General features: G+C 31.0%; 2 protein-coding genes across 7 annotated transcripts in view; one reads left to right on the forward strand and one right to left on the reverse strand.

Annotated features, from left to right (window-relative positions):
• The window catches only part of LOC111058995 (neprilysin-11), a 92045-nt gene that overhangs the window by 55315 nt on the left and 17243 nt on the right, over positions 1–19487 (forward strand). For all 5 annotated transcript variants that reach the window (XM_039437490.1, XM_039437492.1, XM_039437491.1 and 2 more), the window contains 3 exons: positions 13410–13493; positions 15779–16025; positions 18689–18899. In XM_039437490.1, coding sequence (XP_039293424.1) covers positions 13410–13493; positions 15779–16025; positions 18689–18899 — 542 coding nt within the window. The remainder of the gene's footprint in view (positions 1–13409; positions 13494–15778; positions 16026–18688; positions 18900–19487) is intronic.
• LOC111052984 lies at positions 97–12689 on the reverse strand. Of its 2 annotated transcripts, none has more exons than XM_039437496.1 (4): positions 12443–12688; positions 10348–10695; positions 8119–8415; positions 97–221 (listed from the first exon to the last, which is right to left on the reverse strand). In XM_039437496.1, exons 1-4 carry the CDS (start codon positions 12497–12499, stop codon positions 213–215), a joined length of 711 nt encoding a protein of 236 aa, XP_039293430.1. In that variant the 5' UTR covers positions 12500–12688; the 3' UTR covers positions 97–212. The 2 variants fall into 2 exon arrangements, with proteins under 2 accessions (XP_039293430.1, XP_039293429.1); XM_039437495.1 differs by lacking the exon at positions 97–221 and adding an exon at positions 4497–5366 and having other exon boundaries at positions 12443–12689.

Raw genomic sequence — 19487 nt, forward strand, 5'->3', positions numbered from 1 at the left:
CTGAAATATTCATTCAGATTGAAAAAGCAGTTTCTATTGAGAAAAACTTCAATTCTTAATTTAAAATCTCTCTCACAGACAAGTCTCTAATTTTCAATGGTAATTGGGTAAAGAGTTTTATTTCACACGCCCTAAAACTCACATGACTGGATTTGTACCGACAATATTTATTTCTCAGGTTTAATCCACTTCTAGCATTGTGGGAATGAATTTCAGAATGACTAAAAAAGAACAAAACATTTGTTTTTACTAGTAATAAACATTGAAATATAGAAATACAGGGTAAGCACTTAATTCTAAGCTTGATGAAAAGAGGTTTGCAATGCGTGGAACTTTGCATATATTTTCTATTGCCCTCATTTGTAAAATAAACAGAGAATTAGCTCTTTATTCATATATTAATATTAATAATATTTTCAGTTGTACTAACGAAACACTTAAATATTGTCATAAACTGTCTAATTTATTGAAAAGTTACATACATGAACATATTTCAACGTCCATGGTATAGGCAAATCTTCAGTGTTAAGGTGCGTACAGATATACGCGCCGCGAACATTAGCAATTTACTTTCAATCAGCTGATTATATCATTCTGTATTTTTACAGAAACGGTAAGATACAGATATAAAAAGCTTGGCATCAGCTGATGTTCATGTAACTTTAATGTACATGTTACATTTATTCACTCATCACACTTTGTTGTAATATTTATTTGAAAGCAACGGACAACCATTTGTGAAGCAAAAATGTGGAATGTCCTTATAAGGCTGTGCAAAGGCTAAAAATAAATTTTCTACTCGTGATATTTTTCTAAGTTTTTCAATTTGTATATATCATCAAGCTATCAGAATGGAAGAGTTTTCTCAGAAAAACATTTTTTTCGATCATTACTTTTTGAGATATAAGCGACTGAAGTTTGAATTTTTGGGACAGAACTTTTCAAATTCGGTACGATATAAATCCATGAGATTTAGTGGATGGATTCTTCATGGTATTGTTGATCTAGTAAAACAAAAATTTTCTGAAAATATCAATTTTTAAGATAGTTATTCAATTTACTAAAAATAACCAAAAATAACTTTTAGTTGAGTTATTATTGGTAAATTGAATAACTATCTTAAAAATTGATATTTTCAAAAAAAAAAAAATTGTTTTACTAGATCAACAATACCATGAAGAATCTATCCTCTAAGTCTCATGGATTAATATCTTACCGAATTTGAAATGTTGTCCCAAAAATTTAAACTTTGGGCGCTCATATCTCAAAAAGTAATGATCAGAAAGAAAATGTTTTCCCGATAAAACTTTTTCATTTTGACAGCTTGATGATATACAAATCAAAAAACTTTGAAAAATATCTCGAGTAAAAAGTTTATTTTTAGCCTTTGCACAGCCTTAACTTTGGTGTTACTGTCGACAAAACAGATGGCGTTATCCTTTCTTAGCACTGCAACGTTGTCAGCTCGTTTTTCAACTATGAAGGAGTATATTCAATTTACAAAATATTCAATCTCAATTATTAATATTTATTGAAGAATGTATTTTCTCGGCGAATAAGATATAATTGATTATTTTCAACAAGAATAAGCAGTAGTTGCTATAAATTATATCAGATACGAACGGAATGACTTGGAATTTGGAACGTAAGGTTCTTACAATATAAGGATCCGACACGAACAATTTCGATCAAATGCGATTCAAGATGGCGGCTAAAATGGCAAAAATGTTGCCAAAAACAGGGTTTTTCGCGATTTTCTCAAAAACGGCTACAACGATTTTGATCAAATTTATACCAAAAATAGTCATTGATAAGCTCTATCAACTGCCACAATTCCCATATCTGTAAAAAATTTCAGGAGCTCCGCCCCATCTATGCAAAGTTTGATTTTAGATTCTCAATACTATCAGGCTTCAGATACAATTCAAACAAAAAAATTTTAAAGGAAAAGATTCAGCATGAAAATCTCTACAATTTATGTTTCGTAACATTTTTCACCCAACATTTAAAATATAAGCTCAAAAATCGAGAAAATGTGATTATTCAATTGCAAACTTTTGGCAACAGTTGATTCTATTAAATCATTCACTATGAAGAGATAGCAGACCTCGTGTGTCTCCAGCGTTATTGTCCTGTCACCATCTGGCTCAGATTTTTGATTAGTAGAGATGCGCGTGAACACTAGCGTCGGGTGGTCAACTTTCAAAACCGCAAGGAAAGTTGTGTGAGTGCGAAACACCAGATTTTTAATATGAATTAAACCATCTATGGCTTTCCAATACAGTTTCATTCGATTATGAAATGAATTCCCAGTAGATATATCAGTAATTTACCACAACCTATGGGTATTTGAATCACAATGACTTATCTGTAGCTTCTGTTCTCCCAGTGATACAACTGTATGAGCTACTAGAACCTCGAAATAATTTCCATATACTCAATCAAAGTGTGCACTGTATAACACAACATATCAATTTATGATAAATTATACTAATATAAGAGGTGTGATGATTAGTGATGTATTATGATATTCAGATTGGTTTATTGTGTGCTTTATTCATACAGATTACAATATAACTGGCTTACACACTTATATTCAATAGCTAGAATATCAGAGAAATATTCAGATTGGCTGATTGGGTGCTTTATTCATACAGATTACAATATATACTGGCTTACACAGTTATATTTAATAGCTAGAATATCAGAGACAAATGAAAAGATACAAGATAAAATACATTATGGTTTCAGCTCAAACCACACCTATATCTATATCAGATCGCTACTTGACCCAGCATAATTCAGCAATATCTAAATTAACAATAATATTTTAGTGATAATAATTTGAAATATTTTTTCTACGTTTGGTTTTGGAGCATCTGAATTTAAAAATCTACTTTGTGAAAATAATTAAGGACTGAACATTTTTTGAAGTGGACAAATACAGACTTGACACTTGACTTGCACTACATTACATTGATACTTGACTTGACTTACACTATGTGTAACCGTATCTAAGTTTGGGAGATCTTCCAAAATAAGAGTGTGTCAGCCACTTGATATAGGTCCTATACATTGTGTAAGTCTTGTTCATCAAGCCGTTTTTCATCAGCTGTTTTCATTTGTTATTGTTTTCATTTGATGTTCTCTTCTGTGATAAAACATTTATATCAATATAAAGAAAATAAAAATCTCACTACCCTTTTTTTAAAATATTTTATCACAACATGTTTCGGTCATTTATGCCCGAATAAATGACCGAAACATGTTGTGATAAAATATTTTAAAAAAAGGGTACTGAGATTTTTATTCTCTTTATATTTATATTACAAGTAGCCCTTTACAGGAAAGAGATTTATATCAATCTATTCAAAAATGTGTTTCAATAAACGGTAACTACTGTAATTTTAAACTACAGACCTTAAGTGAGTAAACACCTTTAGTAGGTGAACACCTTTAGTGAGTGACATACACCCTCCCAGCTAGGTTAGGCTTTTCTTTCCTTGGCCGATTTTCGATTCATCCAACTTGGTGACTCCCATCCTATCATTCCCATGGACTTCAAAACACGGATCTCACAATATATATCTTAACTATACCTTCACACTAGCTAACTATACTATGTTACCCCACTATAGATAGCACTTGGTATATTTATTTATCTTGAGATTCATATGAGAGCACAAGGATAATATCCCATAATTGCTCTCTTAACACATAATATAAGTAAACAATTGAAAATGCAATATTTTATACAAATATTGAGAGAATAAAAATCTTTACAAAAAGTCTCTCTGAAAAATATCCAGTACGGAAAATTTGAATATAGATAGCTCAAGTAGCATCCACTAAGTAGCCTATGCAATAAGAATGATTAAATATCTATGAATAAGATTGAGAATGAATATGAATATCAATAATAATATTTAATATGAATAAGAATGATTGATATCTATGAATAAGATTTAGAATGAATATGAATATCAATAATAATAAATATGAATAAGAATGATTAAATATCTAAGAATAACATTGAGAATGGATATGAATATCAATAATAATGAATATGAATAAGAATGATTAAATATCTATGAATAAGATTGAGAATGAATATGATATCAATAATAATAAATATGAATAAGAATGATTGGATATCTATGAATAAGATTGAGAATGAATATGAATATCAATAATAATAAATATGAATAAGAATGATTGAATATCTATGAATAAGATTGAGAATGAATATGAATATCAATAATAATAAATATGAATAAGAATGATTGAATATCTATGAATAAGATTGAGAATGAATATGAATATCAATAATAATAAATCTTTGGCTTGGTGCAAGAACTAGGCCTACCTATGTCAAAATATCAACTTTCTCACAAATCAGCTTGAAAATTCACCTTGTATTTTCGAACTACGGCATTCCCCGATACGGAAATGCGAGTGCTAGAAGTGCAGAAGTCGACATTGTTAGTTCTGGCACGGAGTATGAATGACAATCTAGAAACATTTATGTCTTCATTGGTAGTTTTCGCAGTTTGAGAGTGGAACTAAATCATGACATTGCTAGTATAAATTTTTTAACTTTTTATTGCTTTGAGATGGGACATTGGCACTTCTGGAACTGAAGATAATCGATATTAGCTATGTATTACTGTAGTGTATTTAACTCATTTTTAGAAAAATTGACATTGTTAGTTTTTGCACCAAGCCACCGAAATATGAATAAGAATGATTGAATATCCTTCCCATATTAATGTTAAAATACTGGGATGAACTCATTCTTGATATGCATGATATCCTCGAAAGAAGTTTTTTCCTTAAGCATAGAAATTATTCTATTCCTATTCTTAACAATGTACAGAAATATCTGATTTAGAACCAAGAACATGTCATCATCTGCAATGATCGACATCGCAAGTTTTTCTTCGGTCCACATTGTCAATGCCTTCTCTAATCTCTCTCTTTTCCTAGAATCCATGGGACTTCTTCTTAATTCTGTGAAAGTTGGATCAGTCAAGATATCGACCAACGATATAGGCCTATCCAATGACAAACTACTATCACCAGTACTATCCTTATATTGGAAAATATTTGTTGTCAAATTGTTCAATTTTTGTTGGAAATATTCAAGTTTCAGTTGAACTGCCCTATTCAAAACATCAAATTCATCATTTTGCAGATAAAAAATTTCCCCACATCAGGTGGAAATGATTCATCATCATTTGATTTTGAAAATACATCTGTTGTTTATTTCTGACGTGTTTTTCGAGATAGTCTTTCGCTGAAGTAACCTCCATGAAGAATTTGCGTATGAAATTATTTCCATCTCTTTTTTCATCATAGGTATCGATCTGGAACAAGGGACAGTAATAATGTATTTCAATGTCAAATTTGAAAAATGAATCATACTGAAATACAATGAATATCTATTGACAACATCAACGCCTTATTCTTCTTCTCTTCTTCTCTTCCTCTCTTCTTCTCTTCTTCTCTTCTTCTCTTCTTCTTCTTCTCTTCTCTCTTCTTCTCTTCTTCTCTTCTTCTCTTCTTCTCTTCTTCTCTTCTTCTTCTTCTCTTCTCTTCTTCTCTTCTTCTCTTCTTCTTCTTCTCTTCTTCTCTTCTTCTCTTCTTCTCTTCTCTCTCTTCTCTTCTTCTTCTTCTCTTCTCTTCTTCTTCTTCTTCTTCTCTTCTTCTCTTCTTCTCTTCTTCTCTTCTTCTTCTTCTCTTCTTCTCTTCTTCTCTTCTTCTCTTCTTCTCTTCTCTTCTTCTTCTTCTTCTCTTCTTCTTTCTATTAACCAAGGATGGTTATAGGCCTATTTTCAATTCTTTAAAATTTCATTACGTCGAGTTTTCAGATTATCAAGTTTGAAAATAGATCCTTGCGAAGCACGGGTTCTTGCTAGTTCAAATATAAATATCTTTGGGGAAGAATGTTCATATTCTATTTGAACAAAATAGGCCGGGCTGTGCGAAAGTCTGACGAGAACCAATCAGAGATGGGTATTACAAAAGAAGGCGTCTCTTATCGGCTCTCGTCAGACACTGAATGTTCTCGTCAGAACCAATCAAAGATGGTTTTTTCTAAAGAAGACTTCTCTGATTGGTTCTCGTAGCATTCAAAAGCTCCAGTGTTTTGCAATGTACCTAGAATACTACCTAGAATGTATTTTAGGTAGCCTACATTGGTGTTTTGCAGCCTGTGACCGATCGATGGTTTAGTAATGTGAATGTATCTCAGAATATCTGCAAATTTGAGCTTTTTCTAGGCTATGAACAGTTGAAAACCTTAAAATCACTTCAGATCAAGGAAGCATACCTAGAATACAAGGTACATTGGTGCAGATGTTGGAAGCAATCCTGAAAGCCCTCAAGGCTGTGCAAAAGGCTAAAAAACTTATTACTGGTGATATTTGTCAAAGCTTTCCGATTTGTATAGGTCTACTTTCAAGCTATCAAAATAAAAAAGTTTTTTTAGGATTTTTTTTCTGATCATTACTTTTTGAGAGCGCCTGAAGTTTAAATGTTCGCGACAGATCAATTTGGTGAAAGATAAATTCATAAAATTTTGAGGATGAATTCTTCATGGTATTGTTGAATGAATTAAACAAAAATGTCCTGGAAATATGAATTTTGGAGAAAGTTATTTCATTCGCCATAAACTAGTAGTTCTGTGAACAGTAGATCTCGCGCAGCTATAAATCACCTTATACTGTCCATCAGAGTAAATCCTGTCTGGATGTCGTGTCGGCGAGATATCGGTGTGAAAACGGCTAATGGCTGTTGAGGTTGTTGTATCAAAAATGCTAACATCTAGAGACATACTGGCAACAGGTCAGCCCAAGTAGTTAAAAGCAGAGAAAGGTCGAGAGACAATACCATGTTATTTTAGTTATTAATTGCTTGCGTTATTGCATGCAATAGTTCATTAAATAGTGCATAAAAATTGCATTCAATGAGGCATGCAATTAATAGTCCACACTGCAGCTGATTTTTGACCGAGCGAAGTGAGGTCTAAGATTCAAGTCGACGGATTTGCATTTCTCTTTATGTTTATATGTTTTCATGTTTATATTTATGTTTATATGTTCCGCATTTACAGCGAAACGCGGTAATAGATTTTCATGAAATTTGACAGGTATGTTCCTTTTTTAATTGCGCGTCGTCATATATACAAGGTTTTTGGAAATTTTGCATTTCAAGGATAATAATATAAAAGGAGAAGGAGCCTCCTTCATACGCCAATATTAGAGTAAAAATCAAACTATAGAATTATTCATCATAAATCAGCTGTCGAGTGGATTATTAATGGCATGCAATTGATAACTTGAAGCAGCATAGTATTTTCTCCCGACTTTTCTCTGCTTTCAACTCGGTAAGCTTTTGATGATAGTAGCATATATAGCTGTTTTTATCAAATTACTAGCATTGTCGATACAACAACCCAAATAGCCATTGTTCACCAAGTTACATTGATATTAATTGCATGCAATTAATAATCCACTCGACAGCTGATTTATGATGAATAGTTCTATAGTCTGATTTTTACGGTAATATTGGCGTTAGAAGGAGACTCCTTTTCTTTTTGTATTATCCTAAAAATGCAAAATTAAAAAAAATCCTATATATACGTCGACGCGAAATTCAAAAAGGAACATACATGTCAAATTTCATAGAAATCTATTCCTGCGTTTCGGCGTAGATGAGGAACATAAAATAAATATATAAAGAAATGCAAAACCGTCGACTTGAATCTTAGACCTAACTTCGCTCGGTCAATAACTTTCAGTTGAGTTATTTTTGGTAAATTGAATAACTTTCTCAAAGATTTATATTTCCAGGAAATGTTTGTTTATTCAATCAACAATACAATGTAGAATTTATCTTCACCATTCCATGATTCCATCTCTTACCGAATTTGAAATGATCTTTCCAAAAATATTAAAACTTTAGGTGTTCCTATCATGAATTATTCATTGTTAAAAACGATCCGGCAACGTTGTGGAGCTACAAAAGGATAGCGCTATTTGCTTTGTCAAATGATAGACAAGGATAGCAAATCAGTGCTAATCAAATACTGCCATTAGACGTGGACCTGCTTCTTACCCGAAAATTTGAAGTTGGATCAAACAGCAGTATGACGTCATAATACACAAATCCATCAGCTGTCTTCTGATTCACATCCATCAGATTAAATAAATTGATTAGAAATGTGGAAATCCGTGAGTCAACCATGCTCAGGTAGATATACTCCATAGCGGTAGTATGAACCACGTATTTCATTTTTTCTCTCATTACTGGAAGAGTGTTAGATTTATCATCTTCTGATAATTCTTTTAGGCTTAAGGCCTCATCAATTTTCTTCAGTTTGAATTTATTTTCCTCCTCCATCTGAAGGTCAAACTGTTGGCAAAACAGTAAAATGTTTGAATATTATTTTCCTATATCAACATTCTAAATTCAAACTTTTGGTAATTATTCTGGGACCAAAATAGCTATTATTTTATCAAATTAAATCAAATCATTTATTTGCCATACAATAAATACATATTCAAAACATAATAAAAGAAAATACTTAATTTTATAATCAGAAGTATAAAATAATTAAAATAAAAATCAAGCATAAATAATACCAAAATCATTATTAGATACTTCTCATGTATTAAGAGCGTAATGCGCAACTTTATCGCTCGCGCAAAACAGTTATCACGCGAAGCGGAGCATGATAATTTTGCAAGAGCGATAAAGAAGCATTATGCGCGAATAACATACAAATTTTTTTCTACAACTGCCCAATCCTGTTAAATTACTTATATCGGCGGAGTTAGAATTACCGACTTTTTACGTTCAGATCTGACCTTTTGGCGAGCTGCTTACCATCAGCTGATTAGCGAGCTTAAAGAGACTCTTCTGCACATGCGCGAATGATTAGCGAGCGTAAAGAAAATCTACGATGGGAATTGAGGATGTAAATTCTTTTTTTACGCGCAGTTGTAGAAAAATATTAATTTGTGTTTGAAAGTGTTGATAAATCATAACCTCTTCTAAACTTATAGTCCAGTCAAGGAAAGGTTTTGAGGGAAAAGTTGGGAAGACAATTTTTGACCCCACAGATCTGTTTAGGGTGGTAAAGAGGAAAACATATCAAAAGTCCTCACTCCTAACCAATGTGCTAAGGGGGTGGGGGTTGTTTAAAGGTACCATTTTTTGGTTTCTCACATAAAACTCAAAACCTATGTACCATAAGGACTTGACTGTCACATAAGAAATTAAAGCTCACATAATTTCCTACAATATTCATTCTACAACTTTTTTTATATCTCCTCTAGTTCTCGAGATATCCGCTCTTGAAGGTGTGACATTTTTGAAAAAATCACATATGCCACCAATTTTTTTCTATTTCTGCTCTTATAACTTTTTAAAAATCGACGGAAAAATCCATGCTGATTATAATCTTGTAGAGCATTGAATTCTCTTCAATTTGATGTATAATTTCACACTTTAACGAATTTCCCTACACCTTTTGCAGCAGCTTTAGTGTTGAGTGTGAAATCCTCATTTTTGCAACTATAGACCAATTATTGACAAAAGAATTTGGAGGGAATGTTTTAAACAAGATTTTTAACTTAGCAGCTTTGTTGAGACTAGTTAGGAGGAGAACATATAGAAATTCCCTATTCCTAACTTATGTGCTAAGGGGATGAGGGGGTTATAATTGATTAATTTTAATACGGTAGTTTGGAGTTGAAGTGTATATGTTTGGTACCAGCTGTAGATAATGGTTCCTTAGAAAACCTATACAGATAATTATCAGTCCCCTAGCATTGAGAAACTAGAAAATGTTGGAGAAAAATGATTCACCTCATGAAAGAGAGTTATTTATATTGCATTCATTATTATTACTGAAAGATGACAGAATAATTCACAATTTTTTTTTTATAATTTAGCTTAGCTAAACTGCTGATTCATCGTATATCGCATATTCCTGGACCATCTATTGACAAATAAACAACTATTAATGCATTAAATTCATCTTTGAAACACTGATTTACCCTATCATTTTTTTTTTAAATTAAACACTTCAATCATAGATATTACTAACTTACTAATTGATTCAGAAGAATATGTTTTCGGAATAATAAATGCTGCATGACTAAGCACATAGGAAGTCCGTATTCAGATGTAGGCCTAAATGAAAATCATGATTGTCAAATAAATTGATTAATGATTCAGCAGATAAAGTAGAATGTGACATGAGATACATTGACTTTTTGGCGGTACGAAGTTCGCTGGGCCAGTAGTTGAAAATGAAAATTGATAAGTGAAATGTCCAACCTGTTCATTGCTGATCCTTGAGTTGCTGACTTCCATTTGCAATTTGATAGCTGTTGTCAAAAGAGCTACATAATTATCGTTTTCATCTTCAAGATTCAATTTTAAATTTTTCATCAGATTGCGTGAAATACAATGCTGTATCACTATTTTTTTCAGAAAATCTTCAACTTTTGAATTATGGGTGTGAACTACATTCTTGTATTGATCCAAAAGTTTGTTGATTTCAAGATCTTGTAAGAAGGATAATCTGATTACAACATTTTCCCATCTGTCTGCCAGTTTATTCATATTATGCACAATATAGGGATAATCCATACTGGGAGCTATTTCACTTTCCTCACTTCCACACTGAAAAAAAAACAAAGTAACATTTTTTATTATTTTATTCATATATTTATTTTTTTGAAGAAGCGAGTTCTTACTGATGATTAGAATCTTACCAATTTGTCTGTTTGTGAGTTTGTTCGTTCCACGATAACTTCTGATTGCTCTATTCTTCAATCAACTTCAAATTTTCAACACATATATTTTTTGAACCATTATACAGATCAGGTTCGTTGGAAATAATTTGTATAATTTTCACACAACATATGATTCAAATAACGCTATTTTGTTTGAAATCTGTCTTTATGAAGAGTGTATATCTATGTCTATAGATTCTACTGGAAAATTGTATCTAAAATTTCTAGTAGTCAACGTGTGTTTGAGCAATGGATGCTCAAAAAAGGGTATAGAGGGAAATGTTTGGAAGACAATTTTTGACCCCACAGTTCTGTTAAGGGTAGTAAGGAGGTAAACATATCAAAAGTCCCCACCCCTACCCCCTTTGCTAAGGGGGTTGGGGTGGTTTAAAAGTACCATTTTTTGGTTTCTCGCATAAAACTCAAAACCATGTATCCTGAGGACTTGAATGTCATATAAGGAATTAAAGCTTACATAATTTCCTACAATATTCATTCCACAACTTTCTTTATATCCCCTCTAGTTCTCTAGATATCCGCTCTTGAAAGTGTGATATTTTTTAAAAAGACACGTTTGCCATCAATTTTTTTATATTTTTGCTCTTATAACTTTTTGAAAATCGGTGGGAAAAATCCATGTTGATTATGAGCTTATAGAGCATTAAATTCTCTTCAATTTTATGTATAATTTCCCCCTTTTCGAATTTCCCTACACCTTTTGCAGCAGCTTTAGTGTTGAGTGTGAAATCTCCATTTTTGCAACTATAAACCAATTGACAAAGAATTTGGAGGGAATGTTTTAAACAAAATTTTTGATTTTGCAGCTTTGTTGAGACTAGTTAGGAGGAGAACATATGGAAATTCCCCATTCCTAACTCATGTGCTAAGGGGATGAGGGTGGTTTAAAAGTTGCATTTTTCAGTGTTTTACTTCCACGCTCATTTATTAAGAACAGTGCGTTCAACCAACATAACTAACTACCGGTACTCAGAAATTAAGCTTGATAAATTCTCTACACTTTTTGATCAGTGTAATTTTGTGATATTCCCAACAGCTGTTCCCGAGATATTCGCTCTTGAATGTGTGTGATTGTTAAAATAACAGGTTTTTATCCAATATTTTGCTCTTTAAGGGCTTATAACTCTCCAACAATGCATCATAAAAACTTATGCTAATCGTAGGTTTGTAGAGCATTGAAATGATGTATTATTTCACTATTCCAATTAGTTTCCATTCCATTGTTATAGCAGCTTCAATGTAGGGGGTGAAATTTTCATTGCTGCATCGTTTCAAATTTGGTAAGAGATAAATTCATGAAGCTCAAAAGATGATTTCTTCACGGTGTTTTTGATTGATGAAAACAAACATTTTCTGAAAATATCAATTTTTGAAAAAATTATTGAATCTACTGAATATAACCAAAACTAACTTTTAGTTTATTTTTAAATGCACATCAATTAGTCTCGGGATTCCCAAGCCATTTTCAAGTTTATCTAAAAAAGAACAATAATTATGTTTTCTAGTAAACAATATTCTACTTTATTTTAGTAAATTATATTATTTCAAGTTTTTGAAACACTAGTACTACGGAATTATTTTACATTGATTGAATAAAAAATTGCAAAATGACTCACCACAAAATTACAGATGTAGAGTGCAGCCAATACTTGAAAATGCAATGACACCTTCATGATTGAAGCTCGAAGTTCCAGTACAGCTTTCAATATCCAAGTTCAGATGAACTTCTCAAGCTGTAGGAGTTGACACCAATGAAACCACCACTATTCGAAGACTCCACCCGAACTAACATAAAAATATGTTATGAAACACATAAATTTCTGTCTTCAAATATTGATTCGACTGATATTTTTAGCTGGGCTTAATTAGAGCTAAACATGCATGCAATCATTCATGAATTAATTAATTCTTTTCATGACAATAGGAGCTGTACAAATAGAAGAGTGATCAATATTAGGTCTAATGATAAAATAAAACATCGACATCAATTATTCAAAATTGTATAAAAGTTTCTACGTCGTGTATGTCCTACTTGTATCAGTTATTCACTTGAACTTTTTTATTAATTTTATTTCATAATATTGAATTACGGTAATATTTTTTTCTATGTTGTAAATGCCAAGAAGTGAATATTCTCTTCTTAACTGTAGTAGAATAACATATTCATTCGATTCATTGATCTTCATAGCTGGAATATTAAGGTATCACTGTAATATTTTCACATGTAATGGTGAGGCTTGGTCCTTGGGAAGATTGATTGAGTACTTTATGTATGTAGATTACAATATAAATACTGGCTTATACACTTATATACAATAGCTTGCAATACAGCAAAATTATGGATGGATTAACTTAATATAGACTAAAAAAATATGAACTGTATATGATATGAAAAAAAGCAATTTGGAATAACTATAGATAATAATTGTTATGTATCTTATCAATCTTGATAAGTGTGTTTCAATTGTTTAGTATAGGCCGACTAATGAATAGATTCCATTTAAATCTCATTTTACTATGATATTGTAGTTGAATCATTGAAAATATAATGAATAATTAATGTTTTTATACTATTTTTACAAGATTTCCTCCAGAAAAATGACTCAGACTCGGAACCAGAAGCTGTCCATCAATCAAGGACTATGTACAGAGCGTGTCTTGATACTGGTAAGTAAATTATAATAATATTCAAAAGTTTTTTTTTTGTGTAGTTGAGAAGTTGATATTGTGGTAATTATTCATATTGAATGAAAAAGACTAAGAATTGTAAAAAAACACAGATTCATTGATACTTAGAAAGACCTGTTTCGGTTATTACACCATTGTCAATCTCTGATAAACTAAAACTACGTCATAAAAGAGCAGCAGAATTTATACTAGTAGGTATACTAGTACTCGCCTACTAGTATAAATTCTGCTGCTCTTGTATTGAGTTTTACTTCATCAGAGATTGACAATGGTGTAATAACCGAAACCGGTCTTTCTAAGTATCAATAAATCTTTAGTTTTTTGACAATTTCTTAGTCTTTTTCATTCAATATTCAGAAGCCTCATTATTAATAAAGTTAACACAATTTAAGCAGGCTACTTGAATTGTCTTGTACAATTATTGAAATATTGATGCCTTGTACATATCAACAACTATAGGCCTACTTCAGATTGAAATTACTTAGATATCCCATTTATTCAAATGCTAATGAATTCATAATATTATTATTAAACAAAAATACAAATTAATTTTCATCTACCGGTAGCTGTTTACCCTGTTGTCAATATTTGCAGTTGCAGAAGTCTTCGGGGTGATTTACAGCATTCAAATTGAATTGTCGTAATAATTGTCATAATAATTAGGAAGTATATTGTCTGAACTATTATGAACTATCTTAAATTCTGAAATGAAATACAAAATTAAATATTATGTTTCATCTGTTAAGCTTTATGGTTCCATAAGCTAACCATGATATTACTTTGATATTATAGACTACTGAACGTACCAAAAATTTTAGGTTCCATATTTTTCCATTTAATTTATAGTGTGAATTATCTGATGCTAAATGTTCTCTTTTCTTCAATGTGTATGTAAATATTTTTGAATAGCTTATATTATGCTTGTAAACTACAGCGGTAGAAAGTCAACTTTTTCTTTCTTGTATTGTGTCTATTGTTGTCATGACTCCTCCTCTAAACACGGACTTGTTCCATATAAGAGGGAGTAGTTTTCAGGGGATATATTGTAAAATGTAATTTCTGGAAATAAATTGAATTTGAATTTGAATCCTCTTAATTCTCACTCAAGCATGTAGCCTAATGAAACTTTCATCTCCTATGACATTCAATGTACAATATGGAACTTATTCTTCTATGACATTCAATTTGCAATTTGAACAATAATTTTGGTCCTATGACATTCAATTTCAAGATATTTGGTTTCTATCAACAGAAACCCTAGAAGAACTGCAATTGCTTCAAGTTGTTGAATTTGCGCTGATAGTTTCTAATGCATATTTGTATATTTCATTCATATTACTGTTATTAGTTGTTATACTTCTGAATGATTGCTAAGTTACTTATTTGACTTTATGTTATGTATCTCATATTTATATTTTTGTCTTGTTATTTTTGTTCATCTTGTTACTATTGTATTCTTTTAAAGTTGGTGTATACCGTTGAAAATGTAATAAATAAATAAATAGATAATAATTTTGTATATCAGCTGTGCTGAATAGTGAGTTGTGTTTTTCTGGCTCTAAATTTTGTAAAATGACTCAAAAATTTTCCAATTAATGGTGATTTGAGTGTGATATTTTTGTTTTCTTTTCTGTTTTCAACCGTCAAAATTCAAAAATCTTAGTTTTCGTTTTTTTTAGTGTAAATGGACTAAATTTTAGTAGAGTGAAATCATAACCCTATTTTGGACTTTTAAAATGTTATCTAAATTTGGCAGAGAAATAGTACAAGGAGTATCCTTGGTTTTTCTCTCCCAATCAGTGCTTCTTTGTGAAAAATATAGATAAATAATAAATGAATAAATAAATAAATAAAAAATAAATAAATAAATAAATAAATAAATAAATAAATAATAAATAAATAAATAAATAATAAATAAATAAATAAATAAATAAATAAATAAATAAATAAATAAATAAATAAATAAATAATAATAAATAAATAAATAAATACATAAATAAATAAATAAATAAAAAATAAATAAATAAATAATAAATAAATAAATAAATAAATAATAAATAAATAAATAAATAATAAATAAATAAATAAATAAATAATAAATAAATAATAAATAATAAATAAATAAATAATAAATAAATAAATAAATAAATAATAAATAAATAAATAAAACTGGTCAAACTTGTAATAGGCTACAACTCATTCTCACTTATCTCACATGGCATTTAATGTGCAATTTTATCAATAATTTTGGTTTCCATCCACAGAAACCCTAGAAGAACTGGGTCTGCAACCCCTGAGCGACATCCTAGAAGAAATCGGGCTGACTCTAGTGCCCTCTGTGAACGAGTCGAGTTACTACAGTGACGTAAGCATCAGCCGCATGATAGCCCTGGCCAAGGTCAGCACCACCAAAGACCTCTTCCTGCATGCTGGCGTCTATGCTGACGTATTCAACAGAACCAACAACAAGATCACAGTGGCTGTGCCTGAGAGCAAGTCCATGTTGCCCAGGTAATATTGATTCACTCAATTTAAGGCTGTGCAAAGGCTAAAAATAAACATTCTACTGGTGATATTTTTCAAAGTTTTTCGATTTGTATACTATCAATCAATCAAAGCTGATACCTAGGTAGCGGATATCAGAGCTCCTATAGTGAGGTCCACGTTATAATAGCAGTGGATAAAAATATAAAAATAGAAAAATAGCGATGCCGATTATCTACATTAATTAATTATATCTCTACACTCTGTAAAAAACATTATTGGCATCGTTGTGGACCTAGAAAAAGATAGTACCACCGGCTTTGTCGAATAATAGACAAGGATAGCAAAACCAAAGTTGATCAAATACTGTCATTATAACGTGGACCTCACTATACCTAAGGTAGCAGAGTGTATAGGCTACTAATTAAATTCATCTTAGAAGGAAAATATTGAGGTCTGCTCAATTTTTTAAGGCTGTGCAAAGGCTGAAAATTAACTTTCTACTGGTAATATTTCCCAAACTTTTTTCGATTTGTACCGTATATCATCAAGCTATCAAAATGAAAAAGTTTTCTCAGGAAAATATTTTTTTTCCGATCACTATATTTTGAGTTATGAGCGCCTGAAGTTTAAATTTTTGGGACAGAACATTTCAAATTCGGTAGGAGATGAATCTATGAAATTTAGAGGATACATTTTCCAAGGTATTGTCGATTGAATAAAACCAAAATTTTCTGAGAATATAAATTTTTGAGAAAATTATTCAATTTACCAAAAATAACTCAACAAGAAGCTATTTTTTGTCATTTTTAGAAAATTGAATAACTTTCTCAAAAATTTATATTCTCAGAGAATTTTTGTTTGAAATTTAGAGGATACATTTTCCATGGTATTGTCGATTGAATAAAACAAAAATTTTCTGAGAATATAAATTTTTGAGAAAGTTATTCAATTTACCAAAAATAACTCAATAAGAAGCTATTTTTTGTCATTTTTAGAAAATTGAATAACTTTCTCAAAAATGTATATTCTCAGAGAATTTTTGTTTGATTCAATCGACAATACCATGAAAAATTTATCCTCCAGATTTGATGGATTTATCTCTTACCGAATTTGAAATGTTCTGTCCCAAAAATGTAAACTTTAGCCGCTCATAACTCAAAATGTAGTGATCGGAAAAAAATATTTTCCTGAGAAAACTTTTTCATTTTGATAGCTTGATGATATACGGTACAAATCGAAAAAAGTTTGGAAATATTACCAGTAGAAAGTTAAATATCAGCCTTTGCACAGCCTTGAGCAGAGCTCAATATTTTCCTTCTAAGATAAATTTAACTAGTAGCCTATAGACTCTGCTACTTTAGGTAGACCACTAACGGTTGAGCATGCATGCGCATATAACTCTAAATCAGCGATAGGCTGAGAAATTACTAATCATATAGAGAAATAATTCAACCTCGAATAGAAAATGCTGTTCTCCTATCTTTCTCCACTGTCATTATAACATGGACATCACGTGATGACACAAAAAAATGTGATGAAATTTCTCAATATTAAGGTGGAGTGAATAAGATGATAAAATGTAAAACTGACAACAGCTTACCGGTACTCATTCCAACTTGATAATAGTTTATTTCCTCAAATCTCCACTTGTGATAATTAAATTAGTTGCATCAGTAATCAAGTCTCCCAACATTTTATATTCTCTTTTCCAGCTTATAACAGTCCTAAAATATTGAATAAAAATACTAAGAAATTGTCAAAAACCACAGATTTTATTGAAAGTTAGAAATACCGGTTTCGGTTGTTACACCATTGTCAATATCTGATAAACTCATGTCAGATTGACAATGGTGTAACAACCGAAACCGGTCTTTCTAACTTTCAATGAAATCTGTGGTTTTTAACAATTTCTTAGTCTTTTTATTCAATATGAATAATCACCACAATATCAACTTCTCAACTACACAAAAAAAATCCTTAAATATGTTCATATTCTTCTTTCTTTCTGAATAGGAAAAGTATAATAATTCATATGGATTTGATAATATTACTAGGGTTTCAACAATATTCAGAATTGTCACCAGATGGAAATTACTGAGATATTGCAATTATTCAAATGCTAATGAATAAATAATTATTATTAAACGAAAATCCAAATTATATGCTGTAATTCACCCCGAAGACTTCTGCTACTGCAAATATTGACAACAGGGTAAACAGCTAGATGGAAATTCGATGAGCGCTACTATTCAAAAATTATTTGTCAGCCCGGGAATCGAACCCAGTACCTCCTAATTGCCGATCAGGAATGCTTACCATTACACCAAACTGACAATTTTTGGATAGCAGCGCTCATTTTATACGAAGCCACAGCGGCCAGCCAGTCAGTCAGAATAATAATAATTAATTCAGAATTGTAATAATTATTGAAGTTGTCATATTCAGTGTTCCTACTTGGTGAAATTAACTATCATTATTTAACAATATTAGTGTTGTGAAAACACAAATTTGAAATTGTCAACCACTTTTTCAAAAGTATGCTTTTCACACACTTTTCAACTTTTCAAATTTGTGTTTTTATTATGGAAAAGTACCACAACATCACTCACAACACAACTGTAAAACTAGTGTTGTTATTTTGCTTTTTTTGATAATAATTGTAATTGTTTTGCAATCTTTTTTTACAGTCATAAAGGAAGAAACGCAAGACACAGAACTGTGGAAAACAAACTAAGGAAAGCGTTAGTGGGAGGTGACGTTCATGTCATAAAGTCATGGAGGAGATACATCAATATGGTTGTCAAATACATTTACACTGAAAATAATGTTACTGTAACTGACGAGGAGTTTCAGAATGTGACCAACAAAATATTGGACATGGGATTACATGTACAAAAGGTGAGATAAGAGTAATAGTTATATCCTCTTAAGCTTTATTTACTTAACAATAATTAATATCAAAACAACTTAATCATAGGATTAAGTTAATCATGTTAAGTAAGATAACATCAACTCAATCATGAAGATGATTGGAAACGGAAAAACAGACTTATAGCCCTTACTATTCCATTCCCGTATTTTGATTACATATTAGTCCAAAAGAAGTTATTATTTTTCAGCAGTTTTAAACTTCAAACACTTACACGTTTTGAGGTTACACGCACTGGACATGAAGTAACGAATGCTCTTGAATTAGTTATGATTCCCAATTCACAGGTCTGTACGGTACCATATGAAAACAGGCTATTTTTATTTTAATTTTTATTTGAAAATTTGATTGGTGATAATCATTACGAGCACTGCACGTTCACTCACTATATAGGCCTACACAATCATTATAAAGATAATCAATAAGGCATTCACGACTCTCCACATAACTTACTTATATGTACTTGTCTAGTGCGTGTAGCCTTTATTTCACTTTCTCCTGTTAATTTTTTCACACAAGAATTTCTTATGTTTATGAGTCATCAGCTTTTGGGAAGA

The sequence above is a fragment of the Nilaparvata lugens genome, chromosome 11, assembly GCF_014356525.2.
Source record: "Nilaparvata lugens isolate BPH chromosome 11, ASM1435652v1, whole genome shotgun sequence".
Classification (NCBI taxonomy): domain Eukaryota; kingdom Metazoa; phylum Arthropoda; class Insecta; order Hemiptera; family Delphacidae; genus Nilaparvata; species Nilaparvata lugens.